This window comes from Zingiber officinale, chromosome 11B (genome assembly GCF_018446385.1).
Source record: "Zingiber officinale cultivar Zhangliang chromosome 11B, Zo_v1.1, whole genome shotgun sequence".
Lineage (NCBI taxonomy): Eukaryota > Viridiplantae > Streptophyta > Magnoliopsida > Zingiberales > Zingiberaceae > Zingiber > Zingiber officinale.
In genome coordinates, this window is record NC_056007.1 from 11,501,264 (window position 1) to 11,524,396 (window position 23,133).

At 39.4% G+C, this 23,133-nt stretch overlaps 1 protein-coding gene and 1 long non-coding RNA gene across 2 annotated transcripts; both read left to right on the plus strand.

The window, feature by feature from the left end:
* Positions 1–14,715: 14,715 nt before the first annotated feature.
* Positions 14,716–15,938, plus strand: LOC122033349 (sex determination protein tasselseed-2-like). Its single transcript, XM_042592356.1, has 2 exons — positions 14,716–14,838; positions 14,902–15,938. The coding sequence occupies exons 1-2, from the start codon at positions 14,750–14,752 to the stop codon at positions 15,734–15,736; spliced, it is 924 nt and encodes a 307-aa protein (XP_042448290.1). The 5' UTR covers positions 14,716–14,749; the 3' UTR covers positions 15,737–15,938.
* A 346-nt stretch (positions 15,939–16,284) lies between these two features.
* Positions 16,285–16,933, plus strand: LOC122033350. Its single transcript, XR_006126506.1, has 2 exons — positions 16,285–16,436; positions 16,544–16,933. It is a non-coding gene; the product is annotated as an uncharacterized LOC122033350 (long non-coding RNA).
* The last annotated feature ends 6,200 nt before the right edge of the window (positions 16,934–23,133 follow it).

Below are 23,133 nucleotides of genomic sequence, written 5' to 3' on the forward strand. Positions count from 1 at the left end.
ATAAAGTAAATATGATGTCATGACATGTCATATGGCAAACAATATATGGCAAATAACATATAAAGGTATAGAAAATACCTAATTCTAGCCTTAGTTGCCATTTTTGATAATTTTGATCATTTTGCCACAAATTCTATATTCCTAAGTGTAATAGACCTAAAATCATATACTAAAGATTTTTAGATCACTATGTGCCAATTAGATTGATCCTAGAAAATTCCTCAAATGTGGTTGGCACATCCTAATCACCTTAGGAATAAGTTTTAATTTCATTTTCAAGGCTTGGTTATACCTTGAAACTTTCTAAAATGCCACCTTTTGCCATGATTAGGTTAACTACCTATCCAAATAAGATGGGCACACCCTAAACCATCTAGCGTGATGAAATCACGCTCCTAGGAACCCAAAACCTATTTGAGCTCATTGGGTTCACTAAATATTCACTAGGGATGACTTCCCTAGCAACCCTCCTAATGACCCTCCTAGGCTTTAAAGCCTTGGTCATTTGGGACTCATCAAGATCAACTCTAGGGGTGACTCCCCTTGTGACCTTGGTGATGGTCTTCCTAGCCCTAGGTCTTGTTCCATAATCGAATGGAACATTATGGTAAGTGGGCTTGACCACTTGAGACTTAGGTTTGTCACTCAAACCTCTCATGTCCTTGGGCTTTTGCTTTTGACCCTTAGACCCTAGAGTTGACTTCTCCAAATTCTTAAGAGTCTTTTCTAAGGTGTCAAGTCTTGACCTCAAGACTTGATTTTCCTTCTCTAATACCTCAAGTTTTAATTTATCATTTTTCTTCGAGGTATTCCTAGGCATATGTCTTGTTGTTTTGGGATTCCTATCTAGGTTTTCCTTAACCTTAGATGAGTTAATTCTAGGGTTGGCATTTCTAGTATCATCCTTACCTAGACTAACATGTTTGGCACCTAAGCACATGTATCAGTTTCTATGGTTATCATGCTTATCATCATTGGCAATTGCAAAAAAGCTACTAGCATGTTTCTTATTAGAATTGCAATAATGTGCCTTAAAAGATACCTTAGGGTTTGCCTTAGCTCCCCTCATAGATGTGTTTGGTCTCTTGTCCTTGTGAGGTTGCCTCCCCCTCGGACATTAGCTCCTATAATGTCCCCTTTGCTTGCATTGGAAGCACACCACGTGCTCCTTGCCCTTGCGTATCGGGACTCCGGCTTCCTTGACTTTTGGTGCCGGTGGAGTCTTCCTAATCCTCTTTGGACATTTACTCTTGTAATGCCCATATTCCCTACACTTAAAGCACATTATATGTAATTTACTTGAAATTAAGTTGCTTGAGTTACCTAGGGTTGAGGATGAACATAAACTCTCTTCTTCATCCCTTCCGGAGGTAGAGGCTTCTTCTTGCACCAATATTGATGAAGAACTCTCCTCCTATTCTTCCTTAGATGTTGAGTAGCCCTCAACTTCTAATTCCATACCTCCATGATGTGAGCTACTTGGCTCACTTGACTCCTCTTCATGACTTGAATTGGAGCTCTCCTCATGGAACTTAGCCAAGTTGTTCCACAACTCCTTGGCATCGTTGTATCCACCTATCTTACACAAGATATCATTAGGTAATGAAAATTCAAGGATTTTCGTTACCTCGTCGTTGATTGTGGATTGGTGGATTTGTTCCTTCATCCACTTCTTCTTCTCGAGAGGTTCTCCCTTTTTATCCACCGGAGGAGTAAAACCTACTCGTACACAATTCCAATTCACTAGGTTAGTCATAAGAAAATACTTCATTCTTATCTTCCAATACGCGAAGTCGTCGCGATCGTAGAAGGGTGGAATCGTGATGTCTTCTCCAAGTAGATCCATTCTCTAGCTTGTGCTCCCCCGGGTGTTAATCCGACGAAGAGCAACCTCGCTCTGATACCACTTGTTAGGACCTTCGGATACGGCTAGAGAGGGGGGGTGTGAATAGCCGACCCCAAATTCTCGTTTCTTCCTACAATTTGAGTTAGCGCAGCGAAAATAAAAAGTAGAAACGAAAATGGAGAAGATCAAACCTCAAACGCGACGATATAACGAGGTTCGGAGATGATACTCCTACTCCTTGGCGTGTCTGTAAGGTGGACGAATCCTATCAATCCGTCGGTGGATGAGATCCCGGAGAACTGGCTAATAAAAACTCCTTCTGGGTGGAAAACCTCGCCACAATCTCTTTTGCAACAGCAATAAAGGAGTACAAGAAATAAAGCAAGAAACAATGGATAATATGAATGTAAATACACTCTACCAAGTTTGCTTGCCTTCTTCTCATTGACTGGAGTCCGTTGATGAAGCAGCAACTTCACGGATGATGCCAACAGCAGCTGATCAACCAGTCGAGGGAAGCTCACACGAAGCTTCAGCAAAGAGGAGCTCAACAAAGCTCAAATCGCAGTAAGGAGGAAGAGCAAGAAGTATATCTGTAGAGGCCCTCAACCTCGATATATATCCTGCACCTGCTGCACCTGTGAAGAAGACAAAGAGCAACACAGAAATCTAGCCGTTGTGTCGCAACGGCTAGGTCTGGACCGATCAGGCTCCACCCTGATCGGTCTGGGAGCCATCTGATCGGTCTGTGGACCGATCAGGCCCTAGGCTGATCGGTCCCCAGACCGGTCAACCATCTCTGTGAGGGTTGGCTTTAAAGCCTGATCGGTCTGTGGACTGATCAGGCAACGATCAGTAGCTTCCTGATTGTTTTCTGATCGGTACTGTGGACCGATCAGATAACCTACAGCGAACCACTGTTTGGTTACTGATCGGTCATCAGACCGATCCAATGCCTTAGAGCTTCCCAGCCCTAAATCTTAAAGCCTTCCCGGTCTAGAGAACGAGCTACTGAGCCCTCTCTGACCTAGTCTGGAGAAACGAGCTACCGAGCCCTCTCCGACTTCCATGTCCGGTCCAGAGAACGAGCTACCGAGCCCTCTCTGACCTAGTCCGGAGAACGAGCTACCGAGCCCTCTCCGACTTCCACGTCCGGTCCAGAGAACGAGCTACCGAGCCCTCTCTGACCTATTCTGGAGAACGAGCTACCGAGCCCTCTCCGACTTCATCCGGTCCAAAGAACGAGCTACCGAGCCCTCTCTGACCTAGTCCGGAGAACGAGCTACCGAGCCCTCTCCAACTCTGTCTGGTCCAGAGAACGAGCTCCCGAGCCCTACCATGGAATGTCCACAGGACCCTCTCCGACTTGTTCGGTCCAGAGAATGAGCTCCCGAGCCCTCTCTGACCTAGTCCGGAGAACGAGCTGCCGAGCCCTCTCCGACTTCCCATGCCAAGCTTCCATACTTGGACTTCTCCCGTGCCAAGCTCCCTGCTTGGACTTTTCCGTGATAAGTCTCCATACTTGGACTTTTCCCGTGCCAAGCTCCCCCGTGCCAAGTCTCCATACTTGGACTTTACCGAATCAAGTCAACTCAAGTCGGGTCAACCAGGTCAACCTTGACCGAAGGTTGCACCCACAATCTCCCAAGTTTGTATTCTTGTCAAACATCAAGATACAACTTTTCTATTCTCGTCAAACATCAAAATACAACTCGAGTCAGGTCAACTCGAGTTGGGTCAACCTTGACCTAAGGTTGCACCAACACGTATGTGGGAGCAACGCTCCACCATAAGCAATCCACAATATTTGGGAGCAACGCTCCGCTACAAACAATACAATATATGTGGAAGCAACGCTCTACCACATGCAATACAATATATATGGGAGCAACACTCCACCACAAGGAATATAAATGACTAAGATATCTAGTTATCTAGCTAAGGACTGTGCGAGAACACTACCACAGATAACCCGTGGGCAGTTCAAAATGTCAGGGTCCATGTCTACACGAGAACACTCTGCCACAGATAATCGTGGGCAGACAGAATGTAGCTATCTAGCTATGGCTGCGTGAGAATATTCTACCACAAATAACTCGTGGGTAGCCCAGGGTATAACAATCATTGTCAACTAGCTCTAGCTACGAGAGAGCAATGGTCGTCAAACAAGCTCATACCACATGGGACCAATGATCGTCAAACTAGCTCATACCACAAGGGAGTAATGGTCATCAAACTAGCTCATACCGTAAGAGAGTAATAGTCGTCAAACTAGCTCATACCACAAAGAAGCAATGGTCGTCGACAAGCGTATAGTGCAATGATGAACATGATGTAAATAATAATAATACCGATATAATGATCATCAATGCAACAACTCCCTCAACATAAATACAACATAATCAACATGATTCTCTAATAGTACACACCAGACACGTGTGCACACATCACACAGGTTTAATCGACAAGATACGTCCAATAGTACACACTTGACACGTGTGTACATGTAGCATAGGTATAATCAATAAGATATCTCTAATAATACACCAGACACGTGTACACACACCACCATACAGGTTTAATCGACAAGATACCTCCAATAGTGCACACCTGACACGTGTGTACACACAATATAGGTATAATCAACAAGATACATCCAATAATACACCAAACACGTGTACACACACCACCACACAAGTTTAATCGACAAGATACCTCCAATAGTACACCCAACATAGGTATAATCAACAAAATACCTCTAATAATACATCAGACACGTGTACACACACCACCACACATGTTTAATCGACAAGATATCTCCAATAGTACACACCTGACACGTGTGTACACACAACATAGGTATAATCAATAAGATACTTCCAATAATACACCAGACACGTGTACACACACCACCACACAGGTTTAATCGACAAGATATTCAATAGTACACACCGGACACATGTGTACATACAATATATAAATATCCAGAAAACATGATCAATCAATCACATATACATGTATGCATGGAAAGATCCAACATGCGACTACCAACAAGATATACAATAAGTAACAACACTTATACACATGGACACACTAATATATGCATAGTCAGCATAATAACTCCTACAGTACACACTATGTTGGGGTTGTAAGGTTGTAAACATAGTCCCACATTGAAAACACATGGGATAGATTATGAATTTATAAGAGAAAGATATCTCCATTGGTATGAGACCTTTTGGGTAGAGCCCAAGAGCAAAACCATGAGGGTTTATGTCCAAAGTGGATAGTATCATACCATTACGGAGATATCTAAATTTTTTTCGATCCTCCAATTGGTATCAAATCCCAGATTGTCAGAAGGGCTAACCACCGACTATGCACAAGAGTCATGGTCCAATCCAACCATGTGGGTGGAATATTGACCTCGAACAAAGAAGTGGGGGCTCTCGTGTTCGTATCAAGCAGGAAGTCCTAGTAGGTCGAATGGACTGAGAGGCAGGTGTTAGAGTGTATACTAAAAACCTAGCTTTTGTAAATATTTATTTTAAAATAAAGAATCACTTTTGATCAAAAATATCTACATTTATGTTAAGTGTAGTTGTTCAATTAATTTATATCGTAGATAACATGGTGTGTGGTGTCACACACAGAAGATCATGTTATCAGATCTTTATAAATTATAAACAGTTGCCCATGACTAAGATGGAAAGGAACAAATCGTTGGAATAGTCGTAGTGTAATTAGGTATTAGTTTATCTTAACTAATAAATTACACTAGTACACTCTAAGTGTATTGAGTAGGACCAATTAAGACAAGTTCTTTTTATACTGACTTAATAAAAGAACAAGAGTTTAGTTATTATGGAAGTGTGTGCTCTTAATCCTAATATAATAACAAGTACATATATTTAGTATTTATTTCTTTGACTTATCAAAGGGTGAGATTTAGCTTGATAAATCAATAGGTTCGATAAGTTGGGAAATGATATTACTTATAGTGTGTGTTGTTGATTATAAAAGGAAACTGTGTCCTAGTTATCTAGGTTGAGAATGTCCCTAAGAGGAGCTCATAAGGATTGCCATGTTAAACCCTGCAAGTGGACTTAGTCCGATATGACGATAAAGTTGAGTGGTACTACTCTCGGAGATAGATATTAATTAAATGAGTTGTCAGTAACTCATTAAATTAATGGACATTCGATATCTTAAACACAGGAATACTAACACACTCATGATAAGAAGGAGCCCATAATGTAATTTGGGATTGGTGCGGTAGTGCAATAATAACTCTATAGTGGAATGAGTTATTATTGACAACTTGAGTTGTGTGTTTGGGGCAAACACGTGATACTCAAGCTCATCGGAAGACCAAAACCAATTTCTCCTCTAGGTCCCTGTCGTAGCCTCATTAGTGCCTTAAGTCCATCCATATAAAAGCTCATCTTGGTGACCAAGCCAAGGGTCGACCACTTCCTCTTCAATGAGGGTTGGCCCTTTTGCTTGTGTCCAAGCTTGTAGGGATTGACCACAATAATTCAAATAAGGAGGGGTGTTTTAAATTTTTAAAATCTTCTCTTTGTAGAAATCTACAAGTTGTAAAAGAAAGATTTTAAATTTATAAAACTTTCCTTATTTGAATTAGGCTACATGGTTTAAAAGAGGTTTTTAAAAAGTTTTAAAATTTTCCTTATTTAACCATCCTCATGGTTTTTTTAAAAGAGAATTTTAAATTTAAAACTTCCCTTTTTGTAACCATGTTAAAAAAAAGGAAATTTTAGAAGAGATGTTTTAAATTTTAAAACATAATTTTAAATTTTAAAACTTTCCTTTTTTAATATCCACTTTAGGAAATTAAAAGAGAGCTTGCAAAAATTTTATAAGAGCATTCATTCTTTGCTTGTAAATTTTTACAAAATTATTTTTCCTTCCTCTTACGGCCGGCCACCCTTGCTTGGTGCCCAAGCAAGGTGCCGACCAATCAAAACAATCAATCCATGATTGGTGATTGAATCAATCAAGAGGAAAGAAAAGGAAAAAATTAAAAGAGAAAAGGAAAAACAAGAGGAAGATTTTAATTTTTGTAAAAAGTCTTTCCTTATTTACCTTGGGCAAGTAATATAAAAGAAGGGGAGGGGAGGCCTCATGAGATATCAATTCTTATTCTCTTGTTGGAGCTCTTCATTGTGGTCAGCCCTCTCTCCCTCTCTCTTCCCTTTGCTCTCTTTTGCTCCTTGGCGGTGGTGGTGGCCGAAAATTAGAGAAGGAGGAGAAGCTCTTTGGGTAGGTGTTCATCTTGGAGGATCGTCGCTCACACGACGTCCAAGAGGAGGTGAGGAATACGGTAGAAGATCTCGAGGTTATTAGCATATAAAGAAGAGGTATAACTAGTAATTAATTTTTGCATCATACTAGTTATTTTTCTTTGTATGAATTCCAAACACAAGAGGCATTAGATTCTAGTTTTTCGAATTTGTTATTCGAATTTGTATTTTTTTTTATTTTTTGAATTTGTGATTCGATTGTTCTTTTTGGTTAAACCTAGAGTTATATAAGGAAATTAAATATTAACTTTCCTTAAAAGGCTTTGTCTAGGCGGTGGTGGATGCTCCCATAACCAAGAAGGTCATGTGCTTCGCCATGCAGTTCTGGAAGTCAATTTTGAAAATTAATATTTAATTGAAGTGGATTTGGATCAATAGTGTTAAGTTCCGCTTGCGATTCAAGTCTAAACCATTAAGAACAGATAAGTTAAATTTGGGATCAATAATGTTAAGTTCCGTTTGCGATTCCTAATTTAACTTCTAAAGAACACAATAGGTTGTTTAGGAAAGGTTCAACACTTGTACAAAATTTTTGTACAGTGGAATCGGTATGATCTTCCTATGACCAACCTGTTGGAGCAATCCCAATGGTCCACGGGACCATGTGTTTTGGTGTTTGTGCAAAGGATTTAAGTTAGGTTCACCCTTGTTATTTGATATGTGTACTTGAGTTGTGCAGGACTGCAGGATACACATGTGACTCAGGTTGACGGCTTCGGGTCCGGTGAAGGATGGAGCATCCGAGGGACTGTGGACAAGGCAGTAAGGACAAGAGCCGATGGAAGCGACTTCGAGGCATACGCGAAGGATGACATTGGGAACGAGCTGTGGGCTTGGATGCATCCGAGGGACGAGAGCCAAAGGAAGTAAGCTTGAAGGCAAGAGGTTAAAACTGCAAAGAAGAGTCAAGTGAGTCGTGAGGGTATGAGTGCATGAGAGATTGTACTCGGGAAAAAATCTCATGGGGGGTACTGTAGCAGTTACTGTAGCAGTCGACTAATGCACTGTAGCAGTCGATTGATGCATTGTAGCAGTCGACTGGTAGAGAGCCGTTGGGCTGACACCAGTCGACTGGTGCAAGGACCAGTCGACTGGTAACAGGCAAATCATATTACTGATTTCTTCCAAGCTCTATAAGAAGGAGCTTGGGATGGTCGGCCAAGGTGACGAAATTAGACTTGGTTAAAGCCTAATTAGTAGTCACCAAAGTGCTCAAAGTTTCTTGTGTCCAAGTGTTCTTGGTTGGTGTTGTGGTGAGGTTTCTCCACCAACAAGGAGTTGCTTGAGTAGCCGGAGTTTGCTCGGGGCTAATCCACCGAAGGATCCGGATCGTCCACCTTACGGACAGCCATGGAGTAGGAGCATCATCTCAGAACCATGTTACATCGACGTGCATTGGTTTGCTTGTTCTTTTCTTTGTCATTAGCTTTTGTATTCGTAATTAGTATTTGTATTTCCGCTTGCGCACTAACGAATACGTAGGAAGCGAGTAATTGGGGGCGTCGTCCATTCAACCCCCCTTCTAGCCGGCCGCAAGATCCTCCAACACAACCAATAGCAGGAAGTCCTAGTTGCGGCTAGGCAAGGAAGTCCTAGTTTGTCGTGTGGACCGAGGGGCAGGAAGTCCTAGTGGGTTGAGGATCGGACGGTAGGGAGCTTGTGGTCCTTTGTTTGAGGGGGGATTGTTGGGTTGCAAGGTTGCAAATATGGTCCCATATTGAAAACACATAGAAAAGATCATGGGTTTATAAGAGAAAGATAGCTCAATTGGTATGAGGCCTTTTGGGTATAACTCAAGAGAAAAATCATGAGAGTTTAGACCCAAAGTGGACAATATCATACCATTATAGAGATATCTAAATTCTTTTCGATCCTACACACCATTATAATAAAGAGATCATCTCAAAGATCAAGCATATAAGTATCAAGCACAGATAAAATACAAGTGGAGTCAAGGTAAAGCAACATAATCTATTAAATAATCCATGCACTAAGTTCAAAGAACTATATAGACCAAGAAAGAAGTACTTGCCTTTATATAACTTGTGTTAGAAATAACTCTTATGTCACGTTACTCGTCGTAAATCACTAACCTGTATTTCACATAATATACAAATTTAGCTAATTATATATGAATTAAATAGCTAAACCTATTTAGGGTAACTCCATTCCAAATATGATTATCGCTTAACCCCTAATATATATTTAGGTCTCGGTAAAAACAATTCACCACCTAAACTCAAGTTAATCCAGCTTCAACCCTAATCAATCCAAAATCCACATATACAACTCAATCAATTTCTATAATCAACTATCCATTGTATCATCTACTAGACATCATGATCATTTGTAATCCAACCAAAACAAAACTCATGTATTAAGTTTCCTACTTCATCAAACAACAATTCTGTTTAACGAAAATTTACCTAATTTTTCATTTTCTTCTCAAGTAACAGCTCCCCTGCTATTTCACAACCGGCACAATTGATGCCGAGAATGATGGCCCGCTATAATAACTAGCCAAGCATTAAATTTTAACATTCCAATATAGGGGATGGAAATTTGGTCTTCTCTAATCGGATACATAGCATGCCTTACCTCAATCTAGTGTCGGCATACCCCTCTCCATGACCAAACCTTCCGGCCGCCTAGTGATTGGCTGATGATAGAGAGGAAAAGGATAATGCAACATTGATCCAGGCTAGGGCATGGCTCCGGGAATTGGAAACAACACTCCGGTGGGAAGAGACAGCGGCGATCAAGTGGTACTGACACAATCGGCAACGACGCCAAGCAATAGATGGCATCGATGATGTAAGCTAGGGCACGGGAGGAGATCGACAGCTCCCCCTCAACCAATGACATCACAGATCTAGCCTTTAGCAAAGAGGCGGCGTTGACTCAAGGAGAAAGGGATTCTGCGAGAAGGGCAAAGCATCAATGGTGTTAGAGTGTATACTAAAAGCCTAGTTTTTTGTATAAATATTTATTTAGAAATAAAGAATCACAATGGTCAAATACCTACATTTATTAAGTGTAGTTGTTCAATTAATTTATATTGTAGATAACATGGTGTGTGGTGTCACACACAGAAAATCATGTTATCAGTTTTTTATAAATTATAAATAGTTGCTCACGACTAAGATGGAAAGGAACAAACCATTGGAATAGTCGTAGTATAATTAGGTATTAGTTTATCTTGACTAATAAATTACACTAGTACACTCTGAGTGTATTGAGTAGGACCATTTGAGGTAGTTTCTTTTTATACTGACTTTATAAAAGAACAAGACCTCTATTATTATGGAAGTGTGTGCTCTTAATCCTAATATAATAACAAGCACATATATTTAATATTTATTTCTTTAATTTATCAATGGGTGAGATTTATTTCGATAAATCAATAGGTCCGATAAGTTGGAAAATAATATTACTTATAGTGTGTGTTGTTGATTATAGAAGGAAACTTTGTCCTAGAGAGTTAGGTTGATGATGTCCTCAAGAGGAGCTCATAAGGATTGTCATGTTAAACCCTGCAGGTGGACTTAGTCCGACATGACGATAAAGTTGAGTGGTATTACTCTTGGAACTAGATATTAATTAAGTGAGTTGTCAGTGACTCATTTGAATTAATGGACATTCGATATCTTAAACACAGGGAGACTAACATACTCATAATAAGAAGGAGCCCAAAATATAATTTGGGATTGATGCGGTAGTTCAATAATAGTTCTTTAGTGGAATGAATTATTATTGATGAAATTAAGTTATGTGTTTGGGGCGAACACGGGATGCTTAATTTCATCGGGAGACCAAAACCAATTTCTCTTCTCGGTCCCTATCATAGCCTCTTAATTATAGAGTACTATACCTATCTATACCCACCTTTTTACCCATTCTATAGGGGCCGGCCAAGCTAGCTTGGAGTCCAAGCTAGGGCCGCAGCCAAAGGCATGGTTCATGGGTTCATGAGGTGGCCGACCCTAGCTTGAACCCAAGCTTAGGTGGCCGGCCCTCTTAAAATAAAAAGTAATTTTATTTTTAAAATTTTTCTTATGTGGATTCCATAGTTTTAAAAGAGAGTTTAAAATTTAAATCTTTCCTTTTATAGCTTTCTACAAAAGATTAAGAAAAGATTTGAAATCTTTTATTATTTGTAAATTGAAAGGTAGATTTTAATTTTGAGAAAACTTTCCTTTTTTAATCATGTTCATGATTTAAAAGAGAGTTTAAAAATTAAATATTCTCTTTTATTAGTTTTTATAAAAGATTAAGAAAAGATTTGATATCTTTTCTTATTTGTAGATTAAAAGGATATTTTAATTTTTAGAGATAATTTTTCTTTTTGGAAATCATCCACATGTTTAAAAGAAAGATTTTAATTTGAAGGGAAAAATTATTAGAGAAATTTTTTATAAATTTTCGAAAACAAATTAGGAAGTTTTAATTCTTATTTGAATTAAATTTTCCTTGATTGGGATTAGAATAGTGGCCGACCATATGGTTTGAGAAAAAGAAATTGATTTTAAATCAATTAAATTTTATTTTTCATGGCAAAGGAATTAAGGAAGTTTTTATTAAAATTTCTTTATTTGCCAAGACCAAGGAATAAAAAAGAGGGGGTAGAGGTGCCTTCATGATATATAACCTCTATTCTATTTTTCTCCTCTCTTTTTCTCCTTGGGTGTGGCTGGTCCCTCCTCTTTCTCTCTTCCCTTTCTTGTGGCCGAAACCTCTTCATTGGTGGAGTTGCTTTGGTGGCCAGATCAAGCAAGGAGAAGAAGGAGAGAAAGGAAGCCTAGTCTCTAGCATCCCTTGGAGCATTGGTGGTGGCCGAACCTATCCATCAAGAAGGACTCTTGGTGGCCGAAACCTAGAAGGACGAAGAAGGTGTTTGGTGGTTCTCATCTCGGAAGATCGTTGCCCACACAACGTCCGAGGTTATAAGAGGAATACGGTAGAAGATCAAGAGGTCATAAAAGTTCACAAAGAAAGGTTTTACTAGTATTTATTTTTCGCATCATGCTAGTTTATTTTTCTTTGTATGAATTCCAAACACAAGAGGCATTAGATCTAGTTTTTCGAATTTATTTTTCGAGTTTGTGTTTTCTTTGTTTTTCGAATTTGTGATTCGATTGTTCTTTTTGGTTAAACCTAGAGTTATTTAAGGAAATTAAATATTAGTTTTCCTTAAAAGGCTTTGTCTAGGCGGTGGTGGTTGCTCCCATATCCAAGAAAGCCATGTGCCTCGCCATGCAGTCCTGGAAGTCAATTTTGGAAATTAATATTTAATGAAATTAATAACATAGGTGGATTTGGATTAATAGTGTTAAGTTCCGCTTGCGATCCAAATCTAAACCATTAAGAACAGATAGGTTAAATTTGGAATCAATGATGTTAAGTTCCGTCTGTGATTCCTAATTTAACTTCTAAAGAACACAATAGGTTATTAGAAAAGGTTCGACACTTGTACAAAATTTTGTACAGTGGAACCGGTACGATCTTCCTAGGACTAACCAACAAATGACTCTCACACGACCGATGCAATCACTATCCTGACCTAACGCGGAGGAAGATGACCAGCAACAAACCAGGATTAGACACGAGGAGGCAGATCACGATCGGGATGGGGGAAAAGAAGAAGAGGGCAGCGAGCTCGGGAGGAGAAGAAAGAATCGAAAAATTAAAACCTAGGGTTAAGCCATCAAAACTTAAATTTTTATTTCAATCAACTCCCAACTTCGATAGGTATTCTAAATAGACTTTCTCTAAGCCTAATAAATTCATCCCCCTAAATTTATCATACAGACTCTAATTAAATTCTAAAAAATTTCTATAAATTTTTTAAAAATTAATAACACTTATTATTTAATTGTCGGTTTTGCAATTACAGTTTATTAAATTGAGCAAGTATAAAGATCTTGTTGATGCAAGTGGCTCAGATATTTTAGTCAATTGAGTCAGGTCAATCACCCTAGGATAGGGGTGAATATCAATTCATAATCGAACTATAAATCAAAATCAATTAAACCCTTGCACTGCACATCCAAATCAAGTAAATGGAATCTTATTATAAAAATAAATTAAACTGATATAAAATTAAATTAAATTGATAAAAAAATAAATTCAATCATAATCATTTTTTATTAATAAATTTATTCGATTTATAAAATTTAAAATCAAAAACAAATTGATTAAATTAAAAAAAAGTCTATATTTTTGAAAAAAAAACACATGAATTTTCAAATTAACTGGATTTCCAAATTCAATTGATTATTTAATTTAATTAACTTTTCTCATCCCGAACCTATGAGAGCTATATAGATCCATTTGATCTCCGGATGTCACGGTAAAATATTCAGATTGTTATCCAGATATTCGTGGATTGAACCCCAGCTACAGTGTATTTATAAGAATATTTCCTCCAAATAGGAGGCGTAACCAAAGGAAGTTGGATTTCTACGCTGATCACCGCGTGCGCTTCCCGATTTATCCTGGTGACCGATGGGAAACTTCCGTAGGGTCGGGCCGATTATCCCCAGGGATAGTCAATGAGGCTAACTGGGATTATCATTTTTTTCTATAGATCCATTTGGTATAAAAATTTATAAACCTAGTTAGCTTAGAGTGATCGGTCCGACTCAATAAGTTTTTCCTATCGATCATCGGGATAAATTAGAAAGTGCTCGTGGCGGGCGGCTAAAAAATCCAGCATCCTTTGGTTGTGGGTCCCATTTCGAAGAAAAATTTATATAAATTCGTCATAGCTGAGGATCAAACCGCGAGTACTTGGGTGACAATCTGGATGCTCTGTCGTTGCACCATAGTCCTAGCAGCATATTTACAAGAATTTTTCCTCCAAATAGGGCACACAACCAAACGATAATGGGCTTCTGGACTGTCCATCGGGAACGCTTCTCGATTTATCCTGATGACTAGCAGAAATTTTTCGTCGGACCGGACCGATCACCCTAGAACTAGTTAATCAAATTAACTGGATTTATCATTTTTTTCTATAGATCTACTTGATGCTCACGAGGCTAAGGTGCAACAAAAAATCATCAAAGTTGTCATTTAAATATCTATAGTTCGATCCCCAATTATAATATATTTATAAAGATTTTTCTTTCAAATGAGGTGCGTAATTATGAAATGTTAAATTTCTTAACGATCTATCACGAATACTTTCTAATTTATTTTGATAATCGATAAAAAATATTCATTAAATTAGATCGATCAGATTCAATATTAAACTTTTTCTATCGATCCACTTGATCCAGTGGGTTTGGGTGAATTAGGTGTGGCAAAGCTAAGCCGACTAGTGAGCTCGATAAGCCTCGACAAGTCAAATGGGCTCTGCTAACTTCGATGGTTCGATCGAGTTGGATGAGTTGGACGGGTGGAGGAGCAGCTACTAGCTTGTGCCTAAATGAATCAATTGAGCCGACAGATCTAACACTGCTCAATCTTCTATCATTCACACAGAGATGACCAAGACTTTGATTGTCTTTTCTTCCAAATTCTCTCTATAAAACACATCCCTCTGTTTCACTTTCTTCCCCGATCGAGATTGCTCGCAATGCCTGCGGCAGAAGTGATGCCGGAGAAATCTCTCGAAGGGAAACGTGTTCATGTTTGGGAAACGGCCGCTCCTCCTCTGCCAAAAAGGTGATCTTTCTGTTCGTTTGCTGCTTAACGATCTGCAAATCTTTTATGCTCTGTTTGTTTTAGGCTCGAAGGCAAGGTGGCGATCGTCACGGGCGGCGCCCGCGGCATCGGCGAGGCTACGGTGCAGGTTTTCGCCCGGCACGGCGCGAAGGTGGTGGTGGCCGACGTTGAGGACGTCGACGGGGAGTCTCTGGCGGCGCGGCTCGGCCCTTCGGTGAGCTTCGTCCACTGCGACGTGCGCGAGGAGGCGGACATCGAGCGACTGGTGGACCGCACTGTGGCCCGCCACGGCCGCCTCGACGTGTTCTGCAGCAACGCCGGCGTGCTCGGCCGGCAGGCCCCGCGCAGCGACCTCAGCATCGCGGCGCTGGATGCGGAGGAGTTCGACGAGGTGATGCGCGTCAACGTGCGCGGGGCGGCGCTGGGGATGAAGCACGCGGCGCGCGCCATGGTTCCGCGCCGCGCCGGGTGCATAATCTCGGTCGCGAGCGTGGCCGGGGTGATGGGCGGCATGGGCCCGCACGCCTACGCCGCCTCCAAGCACGCCGTCGTGGGGCTCACCACGAACGCCGCCTGCGAGCTGGGAAAGCACGGGATCCGGGTCAACTGCGTCTCCCCCTTCGGGGTGGCCACGCGGATGCTGGTCAACGCCTGGCGCGAGGTCGAGGTCGAGGACGAGCACGTCGATCCGGCGGACGCGCCGCCGACGGCGGAGGAGGTGGAGAAGACCGAAGAAATGGTGAGGGGGCTGGCGAACCTGAAAGGCGTGACGTTGACGGCCAGAGACGTGGCCGAGGCGATCCTCTACCTGGCCAGCGACGAGTCCAGGTACGTGAGCGGCCACAACCTCGTCGTCGACGGCGGCGTCACCACCTCAAGGAACCTCATCGGACTGTAACACGCTCAAGAACGTCGTCTGCTCTGCTCCATCACATTACTTGATTGTTTCTTCTTCCTCTTCGACACTGATATCAGATCGTTGTTCAAGCATCCTTCACTGTCTGTAATTGATTCATTATGGAATCAACAATTTCTCTTCTATGCGTTCCAGTGTTCTAATTGATCATAAACTAAATAAAAAGCATAGCCGACAATTGAAATTTTGACTTTTCGCTAGAGATAACAAAGGAGAATAGATGACGCTAGGAATACACTTTGTTTGGTCACATTCTTTGCTCCCTCTTTGTGGTGAATTATAAAAATGCAGACACAATTTTGTTTCCTTATCTTTTCTGTGTATATGTTTCTTAATCTTCTTGCAATTTTGTTTGGTAGTAATAATGCAGGACTAGCTTTTAAGTAAAAATTGGGAAAATAAATGAAAACAAAGGAAGTGCATTATGGAGGAAATCTATGAGAAGGGAAGGGTGAAAGCAACTTTTGAGGTCTAGAGACAAAAATAATGAGCCATGAAATCACAGACAAATACAACCTTCAAGTTTATGCTGCCAAAATGCAATTGATCTACCTTCAAGTTTATAAATTAGAGGCTTGACATGCATCTTTATTTATTTATTTTTTTGGATTTTTTTCTATATTATCCATCTGACATGTATTTTGCATTTATGCAGACCTTTAGTCACACTTGTCTACCCCTTGTAAGTACCATTCTGAACTACTAATTGCAAGATGATAGAACTTTTGAAAGAAGTTCTCAATTTCACAGATTTATTCCGAGTAGTTAGACTTTTCTTGGTCTTGACAGGTATGCTTCTGTGAAAGCAATAGAATCCAAATCTCCAGAAGATGATCAGCAGTGGCTTACCTACTGCGTGCTGTATTCTTTAGTTACTTTGTTTGAGTTGACATTTTCTACCCTCATTGAATGACTTCAATTTTGGCCTTATGCAAAGCTAATATTTAACTGCTGGCTGGTTTTACCATACTTCAGTGGTGCCACATTTATTTATGAGAATTTTGTGAGACCTATGGTTTTGAATCAACAGACCTTGAACCTTTGGTCTCTCTCTTCAAAAAGTGGCACCTTTGGCAAGCCAGATGACGTTCTATTAGCCGCTGAGAAATTTATTGAGCAAAATGGAACAGAAGCATTTGAAAAACTTATAAGCAAGGCTGGAGGCTTGTCCAATCCCAAGAAGAACATGCATGCAACATTTCACGACGACAGAGATGACAGAGAGGAAAATGAGTCTTGGAAGATGAACAGGTTGGCTTGGGAATCCAGCTCTTGAACAAACAACAGTTTTATGATTTTTGATGGCAATGCTAAGGGCATCTCCAATAGTTAGAATTCTAAAAAAAAAAATTTATGATTCCAATATATCACATCATACCACATCAACATTCTAAAAATCTATTGAAACACCTCCAATAGTTAGAGTTCTAAAGAGTTCTAAATAATTTTTAAGTGGTCTAATTAATAACATGTAATTGCATTGCTACATGCATATTACATCAATTTCAAAGAAAAAAATATCTTTAAAATTTCACTACTGCTCTTAAAATACAATGCTCAAACCTTGCATCCACAATAATTAAAACTTTTTTGTTCAGCTTTTTTATTTTTCAAACCTTTTTAAAAACCTTGCATTGGAGATGTCCTAAGAGCATCTCCAATGCAAGATTTTTAAAGAGGTTTGTAAAATGAAAAAGTTAAATAAAAAAGTTCTAACCATTATGGATGTAAGGTTTGAAGTTTATTGTTAAAGAGCAGTAGTGAAATTTCAAAACTACTTTTTTTTTTTTGTTGAAATTGATGTAATATGCATGTAGTCATGCAATTACATATTATAAAATGAAGCACACAGAAATCATTTAAAGCTCTAACGTAACTATTGGAGATGTTTCAATAAGTTTTTAGAATGTTGATGTAGCATGATGTGGCATATTGAAATCATAAAAAAAGCTTTTATAAAACTCTAACTATTAGACGTTGACGTGTGCAAATTTGACAGAATCGCCAACATAGTTATGACCTCTTGACTTTGTATATAGACCTAGTTGCATACTTCTGTTTTTTTCTCTCTTTCTTTCCATTCTTTCGATCTTGTGCATACTAAGATGAGCAAATAAAATGTCAGTGTCCAAAAATCAGGGGGGAGTCCCTGACGAAAATCCTTCGACGCTCAAGTCAATCTAAATTCCGAACAGGTGAATGAAGAATGATAGAGAACGTGCGTGTGAAAGTAAGCTTGAGATATGAACAAAACGTGTTGATCCTGTCCGAAAACGGGAAGGTGACTAGCTAGGGATGTGGTTGTTGTGTTGACCTGATATAGACCGTGTCCTGCTCTATAAAACAAGCAATGTCAGTGTCGAGCCAAGGAAGGGATTCCTGACGTAACTTATTCATGGATTGACGATATTTTCTCGACACCACCTTCGTCATTTCTTTCATGTCATCCTCTGTAAATCTTGAAGTGTATCTTGCTCCTAAATGGAAAAGGACAAAGCGGTCTTGTTGCCTTCCACCGTCTAGTGAAAGCTTCCATGTTTATAAAGGAATTTCTTTAAAGCGACCACTAGCGTCTAGCCCCGTTCAAGATACATGGATGAGGTTAGGCTACTCATGCAGTGGTCGAACTTCTGCCCAAAATCATGTGTTCACGACGAAGAGCCTCTGGAATGCCCTGAGGAATCCTCTTGGAGTAACCATAGGATGCTCGCCTTTACGAATTTTTCCCATCCCCGACCAAAGGACATGAGGGAGATGGAAAATAACACATGGTGTATAGTGCTCAGAACACTGAGTACGTTGATCAAGGGTGATCACTCATGGAGAATACTGTGGACGCAACTCGACCAATACGAAAATGACACAACTTGTGAGAACAATGTGAGTACTCATAGGGGTTCTAAACACTGTGTTCAATATTAAACTTATGATGTAATCAAAATATAATTTTATTCATAATATTTTGTCAATAAAGCTATAAATGTAATTTATAGCTATTACATATTATTTTCTTACACGTAAGTAGCTACTACATTATGTAACAACTATTGCCAACTAGCTGTTGTGATTATTCTGATTTTTATGGGGTAGATGTTAAAGCATACAAATTTTTTCCGTTTATCATTTGTATGCCCTTTCAAAAGGTCTTATTTTTCCCCTTTTATAGCATTGTAGCAGTTAACATTTCAAGTAGTTGCTACAACGTTGTATTAGGTAACCATGACAGTTACTGCTACAACATTGTAGAAGCTAACCATTGCAGTAGCAATTTTAGCATTGTAGCAGGTATCATTCCACGTAGTTGCTACAACGTTGTAACAACTAACCGTCGAGTTAGCTGCTACACGTTTTTCATCTGTATGTTAGTAATAGAGAGGTGGTAAGCACAATAGTAGCTGTGAGATTGAAAACGTCGGTGAAACTGGAATAGACGAGGGCGAGAGAGAGAGAGAGAGAGAGAGAGAGCGGCGAGATAGAGAGTGGTGAGCCAAGTAGCTTGCAACGTCTTTGCTTGTTAGTTTCTTCTACATGTTGTGGCAACTCACAACTCTGGAGTAGCTTCTACAATGTGTAGCAACTAATCTGTAGTAACTGCTACACGATGTGGCAGCTCACATGTCTGGAGTTTCTTCGAAAATGTGTGGCAGCTAATCCGTAGTAACTGTTACACAGTGTAGCACTACTCTTGAGAAGTTGCTATACGTTGTAGCAGCTTCTGACAACTAGCTGCTGAAATGTGCTGCAGTAGCTGCTGCAATGTGCTGCAGTAGCTGCTGCAATGTGCTGCAGTAACTGCTGCAATGTGCTGCTATGACATGTAGCATCTTGTAAGTAATTATACGTTAACTAATAAAACATGTAGAAGCTCAATTTAAGTGATCTAAATAAAAAACTAAGATCGGCAGACTAACATCTTATTGAGCGTAAACGAAGAAAGACTTGGAGACTATAGTTGGGTTTGATATATATGAATAGAATTATATATTAATATGATTTACAATACAACGTACACGCCCTAGAATTCAATATTTTCCAATAGATGGATGTCCGCTTTAATAGTTGTTTTGGTGTCTCATAGAGGTACCAGAATGTTCCTCCTACCCCAGATAGGGGTGTGTGGCTGAATAATACGTTGGATAAAGATGAGATGCTTGCTCCATCTGCCTATGTTTATGAGACTTACCTTCACAAGTCTATGAAAGAGAGGCTATCTCCGAGTTGGCTCGGTTTAATTTATAAGGACCTTATTTTATCTGCTTGCTGCTCCAAATCTTGCTACTGTTGCGATATTAGTCGACCATCTGCTTGGGTCTTCTTTGTCAGGATGGTGATCGCGGAAGCATGCTTCAATACCAGGTCATCCAGTTTGGTAGTCCTTTGCTCTAAGTCCAAATCAATTTTTTCCCTTAAGGCGACTTTGGCTCGAATTTGGGAATGAGCAGCAGATAGACGCACCTCAAGTTCTCCCTGTTGTGAGTGATGAAGATCCAAAGCTTGCATCACATGTGCTAGGGATAGCTCTTTCTCAGATAATAGTTGAGGACAAGGGGGAAAAATCTAAATTCATAGCTCTTGACAATATACCCAGGAGAAGATGAAGAAAGAAAAGGTAAGATCAGTGCAGCGAGAATTACCAAAGGTAACCCCCCCCCCCCCCCCTTTTAATCAGGTCATGGGACACATGATATGGGGGGAGGGGGTCACGGGATGACTGTAGTCGATTTGAAGTTTCTCAAACGATCAATGTTTATCAAACGGATGGGGAGGATGACATGACAGTCAAAGTATAGGTGATGTGGTGGTCAAAAGTCTGGGTCAAAGTTAAATTAGCGGAATATTCCTCATATGAGACGGGGATTCAACCAAAAATAAAGTTCCTGAGTCCATCCTACAGGGTTCCATAGTAGGACGCTACAAGTTCTAGTAGCTACTTCGACAATTAATTGCTACATCATGTAGCAGTTAACTGTCCATGTAGTTGTTACAACGTATAACAGCCACTCGGTAAGTCGTTTTATTAGTAGCTTCATTTTCTAAAAAATATATCCCCAAAAATTATTTTTGTAGTTGTATATCAACTTGGTAAAAAATGATTTTAAATTTTTTTCCCTGCTGCACAGACTGTGCTTTGCCGCTACACGTTCTAGCAGCTACTTGGACAAATAATTGCCACGCCCTGTAGCAGCTAACTATCCATGTCGCTGTTACAATGTGTAGTAGACTACTTGGAATGTTAGTTGCTACAACGATGTAGCAGGTTTTGTTTCGACAAATAACTTAATACTGCACCTTGTAGCAGTTAGGCGGTAGTTGTTGCTACACCGTGTATATATTACTTCTCTCGCAATTGCTAAAATGTTAAAGTGAGAGACTATTTACCCTTTTGTCCAAGCTTCCACGAACATGAACACTACTAACCCATACTAAGTTCGGGAGTAGCTACCGTCGCTTTGTCTACCAACCTCACTACAACGTCTGATTTTCTCCTTCGAATCTTCATCCCTGTCGTAAGTTAATTTGATTCTTCACTTAGGAATTAGGGTTTGAACATTTAGGGTTTATATAGTTTTGAATCGCCTTCTAGAATAGTGTAGTTAACTCTACGAGCATTTAAATATTTCCTTTATATTATATTTTCTCCTAATTAATCATCATCATTGATTGAAATTTATAAATATATTTGAAGCTAAATATTTCATTCTCTAGCAGTGGAAGACACCTGTGATGCTAATCAGCTATACATTCCCCAAGTTGCTGAAGATCGAAAACCATGAATTGAGATGAAATTTTCATCAGTAGAGGAGGCATTTTCGTTCTATAATCAATATGCACATGAAGTCGGATTTAGTGCAAGATTAGGCATTAGCAAGAAAAATAAGAGGACAAATGAAGTTGGATGGAAACAATTTGTATGATTTAAAGAAAGACATACAGATGATAAACGAAAAAAAGAAGCACAAGTTGACAATGTAAAGGAAAGAGCACGTGACGAAATAAGGACTAGATGTAGGCCAAAACTTTCACTTGTTAAAGAATAGACCGTGCCAAATTGGATTTCCACAAAATTCATGGAAAGTCATAATCATCCACTCTCCACTCCTTCGAAGGTGCATTTGCTTCGCTCACATTGCCATATTTCTGAAGCCAAGAAAGTATTAACACAGCAGTTTTCATAGGCTAATGTGCTAACTTGTCAACAAGTTCGATTATTGGAGATAGATTCTGGAGGGCCTGAGCACCTAGGTTGAACAGAACGGGATATTATAAACTTTGAGAAAGACCTAAGGGATGAACAAAAGGAAATTGATGCCGAAACACTGATTGAATTATTTGCAACTGAGAAAGAGAAGAATTCAGCCTTTTTATATGATTATGAGACTGATTTAGGGTTTATAAGGAATTATAAGGAATTATATATTTGTAAGAATGAGGAAAACTTAAAAAAAATATACAATAGCCAAGAAAGAAGCTAAGAAAGTGGTGAGTGAAGCAAAAAATGAAACTTTTGAACGGTTATATCAAAAATTGGATACAAAAGAAGGGGAAGGAGACATTTATAGAATAGCTAAAGTGAGAGAAAGAAAAACAAGAGATCTTAGCCAAATAAAATGTATTAAAGATGAATGTAATAGGGTATTAGTAAGCGATGGAGAAATAAAAGAGCGGTGGAAGAGGTATTTTCATCAACTTTTTAATGAAGGTTTAGGAGACCAACTTAACTTGGGTAATTTAATTAGGTCAAATGAGCATCGAAATTTTAATTTTTATCGTAGAATTCAAACTTCAAAAGTAAAACAAACTTTAAATGAGATGCACAATGGAAAAGCCGTTGGACCAGATGATATTCCAATAGAGGTATGGAAGTGCTTAGGGAAACAAGGTATTGAATGACTTACAAAATTATTTAACATGATATTGAAAACGAAAAAAAATACATGATCAATGGAGGATAAGTACTCTAGTTCCCTTATATAAGAATAAGGGAGACGTACAAAATTGTACAAACTATAGGGGTATTAAACTAATGAGTCATACTATGAAACTTTGGGAAAAAGTAATAGAAAAAAGATTAAGGAAGGAGACAACAGTGACAGAAAATCAATTTGGGTTCATGCCTGGAAGGTCGACAATAGAAGCTATACATCTTCTTAGATAATTAATTGAAAAATATCGGGAGCAAAAACAAGATCTACACATGGTATTCATTGACTTAGAAAAAGCGTATGATAGAGTCCCAAGAGAAATTATATGGCGAATTTTAGAAAAGTATACTACTTCTAGGCCTAAGCGCTTCATCTACTCCCATAGCATCACTAACAAGTTTCCAAGTCATGCCCATGTCATGTTCAACTTCATCATCAGCCCCATCAACAATCCAA